The sequence below is a fragment of the Hibiscus syriacus genome, unplaced genomic scaffold (genome assembly GCF_006381635.1).
Source record: "Hibiscus syriacus cultivar Baekdansim isolate YM2019G1 unplaced genomic scaffold, ASM638163v2 tig00000340_pilon, whole genome shotgun sequence".
NCBI classification, from domain to species: domain Eukaryota; kingdom Viridiplantae; phylum Streptophyta; class Magnoliopsida; order Malvales; family Malvaceae; genus Hibiscus; species Hibiscus syriacus.
In genome coordinates, this window is record NW_024061783.1 from 2447328 (window position 1) to 2454304 (window position 6977).

The window sequence follows — 6977 nt, forward strand, 5'->3', positions numbered from 1 at the left end:
GCTGCTCAAATGCCATTATGAAGAAACATACACTAGAAAGGTGTAACTCTCCCTGCCAGAAGAAAAATGCAGCTCACTGCAACCCCAAAGCATAGGCATTCAATGCACATCATAAAGTGAAATCCAATAGGTGCTTAACACGATCCGAAAAGAAGAATAAATTTCAACTTGGGAACGATCAATGGCCGGTAACCGTATCAGAGATTAAAAGCTAAACACAATCAACAGACTTTCTCTAACATGATATCGAGAAAATCGGTAGAAAACAAAATGAGTCCTCACATGTTGAGGTCACCTTTCACTTGGCATTTCTGTTCACTTTGAGATACGGCAAGGCACCGATCACATTGTCGTAGTCACTCCGGCTAACTTCGTGCTGCAGACAGAAATTGCAAAAAGTACACTATAAAAATAAAGTTTTTATACTGAGATAGAGACCTAAAGATTTAAGTTCAGACGTCCAGCAATACGTGTTTAATTTCGATTTATCTCAGCAACTTAAACGGTCTGTTTAAACGAAATAAGTTAATGGATCAATTTCTCGTATGTACCAAGGCATCTTGAAGCATGGCCACTAAACACCAAGGATGCAAGTCCATGATGTTAAAAGGCGCATTTGAAGCCTAAGTGTAGTTTATGAGCAAATTCTCACAATGGTGATGTTTTAATCCCAATATCCAGCATATATATTTTGTATTTGAGTTCCAGTGAAGAGTGAAGACTCGACCGATCATGGAACCTTCTCACAATACCAGTTCATCTTGGGAAAAAAAAAGGCTAACAACAAATAACAAGGATTTCACCTTGAGATACAGTAACAGATGAAGTGGACACTCAGAATATACACCCTGGTTATCATTACATGAATTCCTAGGAAGAAACATCTAACCACGTTATCGACTCAGCATTTAATCAAAACATTTTATTGGTCACAGTGCATGTTACTTTTGAATACCTTCGATCATTCCTTAAGGTCAATGTTCGTGCACATTCTGTGTTCGACCTCACCATACTCAACTAACAATTGATAACTAATAATAACCACGATCACCGATGAAACCATAGTTACATAATTCCACTCTAAAAGAAGGTAAGATAGATGCTTTGTAGGACATACGAATCCTCTGCCGGTACAAGAGATGAAAATGTACCAATGGCAGCTGATCCTTCAGGATTCATTTTGGAAATTTTAATTAAAAAGGGTGATAGGGAGATTGTGTTATAGAAAATATTGACATGCCGAGGTACAGTTCATTTACCAATCCGAATGAACTAGGGAAACTACATTAGCGAAACGACCAAGTTCCCACTAATGCGTAAGAAAGGAGCCAGTGAGGCAGAGGAGGTGAATCATGGATCCACCAAAATTAGGGACATAATTTCGGAACCAAATCTCCCACTCCTAACATAAGACCGAATCCAGCATGAATTTTGGAGCAATTACTAACATAGCACACACCTTTTTTCTACTTTCTAAAAGCTCAAATATTCAACAAGAACAAAGCACAAGCAAATCAACAACTTTGGTGCGAGGGAAAAAAACAAACCATTTTGGAGAGGCGCAATTTACGCTTTGTGTTCTTCTTAGCCAACAAATGCTGCTTCCCAGCTCTTCTCCTAACTATTTTCCCTCTTCCAGTCACCCGGAACCGCTTTGCAGAAGCCTAATCAACCATAAGACAACACCAAATCCATTAGAACAACAAAATTTCCAAATGTCTAAGCTATAATATTTTATTACCAAGACAAATTTTGAACCTTTTTTTTGGATGATTTGATGCAAATAACCGAATGTGCTTATAAAATTTCCAACTTTTGAGAATCCTAAAACAACATCGGAAAAAACTGGTCTCTTTTGACCCAAGTTTCAATTCAATACAGCGAAACAAATTCACAAATCGTTCTGAGATTAAAAAACTGAATATTTTCTTCGATTAGTAAAGAACAGAAGCAAAGTACCTTGTGGGTTTTCATTTTGTAGCCTTTAGCAGCAAAGACAGTGAGGGATTGAAGTCTTTGGGGTGCCGAGGTAGAACTGCAAGGCTTTTGGGAAGTAAATGAAGGGAACCCAGAAAATGCTCTGGGTGGAACTGAGTTTCAAGGCTTTCCCAACCTTGTTGAATCGGGGGAGCCGGACAGAGCCACGAACGAGTTGAGTGGAGGACGGCGGATTTGAACGAGAAAAGGATAAATTAAAAGACATGGTATTTAAAATCAGAGAGGAAGCCATTGATGAAATCAAAGTTTCGCTGCTTTGCTGTTGTTAGTAAGATAAGAACCAAAGGTTTCCTTGTGAAAAAAGAAGGAAAGAAAAGATATCGAAGGTAACATAGGCGTTTGTGGCTGTAATTTGTCTATTTCTTTTTTGATAAATAATTTGTCTATTTCAAATATTAATAGTTAAAGAATTAAAATGTACTTTATCCCATTTTTTAAATTATTTTAAAAAATACACATTAACATGTATACGTAATAGACATTAGATCTGAATTCGATCCGGCCCGATCGGGTAGGGTTTTTTAATGTAATGTTAGGGTTAAGTCGAGTTTGGGTTTAGGGTGAAAATATCCGATCCGACCTGAAAAAAAATATAATTTTACTTTATATATTTAAGAATAATTATAATAACATCCCTCTATATATTAGTTTTTTTTAATTAAGTCATTGTTTTTATTTAAAAATAATAATATTTTATTATTATTTCGGGTCGAGTCGAGTTTTTAAGTTATATATATCGAGTCTGGTTCGAGTCAATCGAAAACTTATTTTGGTCAGGTCGTGTTTCGGGTGGAGGACTCCTTGTTCTCGAGTTAGATCGGATGAACCAAAAACCCGACCTGACTCATGCCCATCATATGCATACGTACATAATTACACAGAACATACAATAATATTCATTTAAAAGAAAATTAAGAATGTACAAATATAAACTTGATTATGTAAAATATTTAAAAATAATAAAAGATAATCAATGGAGCAAATTATACTCAAAATCGAAAATAAAATAAATTTATTTTCAAAAATCACAACGAAAAGAGAAATGAAAATGCGTTTGAAATAAGAAAATTTTCTTATTTATTCGGGCCCATATTTAACCTAAGAGAAAATCGCCTCAGTGACCAAAAATGCCTTATAATATACGATTTTAATTAACTTTTTTTGGATTTGCCAAAATGACCAACAAAATCGCAATGCGAAACAAAAATCGCAACGCGATTTAGAAAATCGCAATGTTGAAAAGAAAATCGCAACGGTCAAAAGAAAATCGCAATGCGATTCAAAGAATCGCAACGCGATTGAGAAAATCGCAACGCGATTGAGAAAATCGCAACGCGATTCCAGGAATCGCAATGCGATTGAGAAAATCGCAACGCGATTCCAAGAATCGCAAAACGGCAAAAGAAAATCTCAAAAGGGTGGGTTGCCGTATACAAATTGTTTCATTTGGTATGCCAAAATTGTTTTGTTTAGTGAAAAAGGGTGGGTTGCCGTATACAAATATAATTTCTACCCGGTTATGCATACATGTGGATTTATACACAACAATTCTACATTCAAGACTCTCCTCATAGCTGATCAATTTCTTGTAGATTTTTTGTTGCTTTGTGATATTGGAGATAAAGTTACAAGTTATGATTTTAAATTCTCTACTGGATGGAACTGGAAGCATAGTTCAAGTTTATTACAAGGTCCAAAGTTCCACCAAAGGTTGCAGGGACATCATTTCACGACAAATAAAAGCAATTTACTTGGCTTATGGTTTATTAGTTACACTTCTTCAAATGAACTAATCTCCAACAATTTTAGTGAATGGCACAGTCAAATTAAGCACACAAAATAGGTTGACATGTGAAGGTTGTTGGTAATGTTCAATCCCACATAGTATTGGAAACACTATTGGGAAGTGTATTTAAGGTTTGGATTTCTCATTTCCTTGTTGAGTGAAAGAGAACAAGGGGGACTCTCGCGCGCCGCCGCCGTCTCGTGGTCGTGGTCGTGGTCGTGGTCGTGGTCGTGGTCGTGGTCGTGGTAATATGTGTCTTCGACACGTCCGCGCGGATACTATCTTTTTAGAGAAAATTTTTAAGAAACAAATGCAATACGAACAACTCTACTGCTTTTGAGATTTTCTTTTGCCGTTTTGCGATTCTTGGAATCGCCAAATTCAAAAAAAGTTGATTAAAATCGTATATTATAAGATATTTTTGGTTACTGAGGCGATTTTCTCTTAACCTAATTACTTCCTAAAATAATATAGTCCAAATGTCTAGAATACCCCTTTTTATTCTAGCGGAATTTATAACATATAGATAGATTCATGACATAGTTTGCAATGGCATTGTTGGAAATTTCTGTGAAATTACGTACTGTTTTCTTTTCCTCTATGGATAAGGGTAATGAGATATCTCATCGGATATGTGATGAGAGGAAAATGTGGACAATACACAAAAGCTTAACCTTCAATGGCATTCTTCTCTCCTCCCATCTTCCCGTGACAAGGACCGACTCAAGATTTGTTACCAAACTGAGTAAAAGAAAAGATACCGTCTGTCCGAGTTCGAGCAACGATCGATTTCCGAAGTTCAAACTCGGAGTTTCGAACACGGTTCTTGCGAGGTCTCTGGTTGGTTTGTTTGGACTTGGATTCATTGATGCCGGGTAAGATTAACCACCTTCGTTTCTCTATCCACTTCATTATTTTTGTAACGTCGGTTTATATTTTCCGGGTCGAGTTGAACGTTGTATACAAATATGTAAAAGTATTTAACGAGTAGTGAACTTCATTTGTTATTGCGATGTTTTCAGGTATAGTGGGGACTGGTCGAGGATTGGTGTGATTTCAAAGGATGCTGAGGACTTGTTGAAGATTGCTGCCTTCGTAGTTGTTCCTGTGTGTGTCTTTCTTGTAATTTCCTTTTCCAAAGAGCCTGCTGACTCTTGAAGATTGTTCAGTTCGCTTCTGCATAATCATATTCGAGTTTAATGGTAAGTATTAGATACGAATAAAAATTATCCATTGAAATACAGTTTGAAAAATTAATAAAACTATAGTCTTATTAGAGATGTCGAGTAATATGAGTGTTTTCATAACGATATTAAGTCATTTGAACGTCTTTAAACCTAAATTTTAATTTTTATCTTAGAAAAGAAAAAGATAAAAATGCATTAGAGGCTTATGTAATTTTAAAAAAACATCGTACTATTTTTCTCTCTCAATGTGCCTTTCTAACTTATAAAACAAATTCAATGTGACCATTTGACTAACATTTTCCGTCGTTGACTGCTATAGTACTAATATGATAGTTTACGGTGCTAATGTGAAGGTCCATGATGTTGGTGTAGAAGTCTATTGTGATTGATGACGTGACAGATGACATGACAAATGGGCTAAATTAGGTTTTTTTATTGATTTTGTTCGAGAGCTAAATTGATTTTTGTTGAACTATATTTTGATATAACAATTAAGGCAAAATATTTTTGGACTTGAATTGAATTTATTCAAAATTTTCAAAAAATAATTCAAAGTCTATTTAACTTGGAATTAAACACAAAATGTTTTTTGGACAATAAAGTACCGATATTGTTCTTACAGTATCGATACCTCATGAACAATATTGATATTGTTCATATGGTACCGATACCAAATGTAAGGGAAGTATCGATACTACCAACAATGCTCAAATTCTAAAATGCAAAAATGGTATCGATACTTAAAGGGGTACCGATACTACTTTGTATAGTAGTATCGATACCATAGGCATAGTATCGATACTATCAGGCCACAACGGCTAGTTGATTTAAAAATAACAAAGGTAGTATCGATACTCCCTTTAGTAGTATAGATACCCTCTGTACTGGACAATTTTATTTTGCACGAAAATTGATCCCCAACGATTCCAAAACGCTTCTAACGGCTAGAAACGGCCACAACAACATTCCAACATATAAATACAAGTTCAAGATACTTGAAGAATGGTTAGAACACCTATCCAAGCAATCAAACAAAAGATGGGTTTTTTATTCCTATTTTACTTTCTCTTGTAAATAGTTTTGTTCTAGTGAGCTAAATTTGTGAACACCATACCTTTGAGAGGTTTTATTGTTTACTTCTTTTTACCTTTTGTAAAAGGGGATTGGTTCTATCTTAACCAAGTGAAAATATATAGAGTTGTAAATGTTATCTCTTGATCCTTGTAAAAGAAAGAATAAATTAGTGAATTTGTTAGAAAATCCTAACTGAAGAGCTTAGGTAGTGAAAATAGACTTGGTTGAGGAGTCGAATTACTATAAATCCTTATGTCAATTGTCTTATCTTTTTATCTCCTTACTTCTTAAACAAATTTTATCAATTACCCCCCTTTGCACATTTTCGATTGTTCAATTGAGACTCTCCAAATCTTAACAATTTTTTTAAAAAAGTTCAAGTGTTTATTTAATCCACATTTCTAAATTTGTATTTTATTTGGTAATATTTTTTTTTTATTTTGTAGTTTCGATGGATGTCCTATTTAAATATTAGAATGGATGTTTTAAAGAGAAAATAACCTCAGTGACCAAAAATGCCTTATAATATACGATTTTAACCAACTTTTTTTGGATTTGCCAAAATGACCAACAAAATCGCAATGCGAAATAAAAATCGTAACGCGATCTCCAGAATCGCAAATCAGTTCCCAGAATCGCAACGCGATTATGAAGAATCGCAATGCGATAGTACAAATTCGCATTACGATTTTCCAGAATCGCAACGAGAATATGAAAATCGCAACGCGAACATATAAATCGTAACGCGATTCTGACTATTGCAACTAGTATCCGTAAAATCTCAACGCGTATCCGTAAATCGCAACGAGAATACGTAAATCGCAACGCGTATCTGTAAATCGCAACGAGAATATGTAAATCGCAATACGTATCCGTAAATCGCAACGACAATACGTAAAATCGCAACGCGTATCCGTAAATCGTAACGCGAT

At 35.1% G+C, this 6977-nt stretch overlaps 1 protein-coding gene and 1 pseudogene across 1 annotated transcript; one reads left to right on the forward strand and one right to left on the reverse strand.

Moving 5' to 3' along the window:
- Window positions 1–285: 285 nt before the first annotated feature.
- LOC120202427 lies at window positions 286–2309 on the reverse strand (annotated as a pseudogene).
- A 2024-nt stretch (window positions 2310–4333) lies between these two features.
- LOC120187620 lies at window positions 4334–5001 on the forward strand. The gene is made up of 2 exons (XM_039191320.1): window positions 4334–4659; window positions 4807–5001. Exons 1-2 carry the CDS (start codon window positions 4334–4336, stop codon window positions 4940–4942), a joined length of 462 nt encoding a protein of 153 aa, XP_039047251.1. The 3' UTR covers window positions 4943–5001.
- Window positions 5002–6977: the final 1976 nt, after the last annotated feature.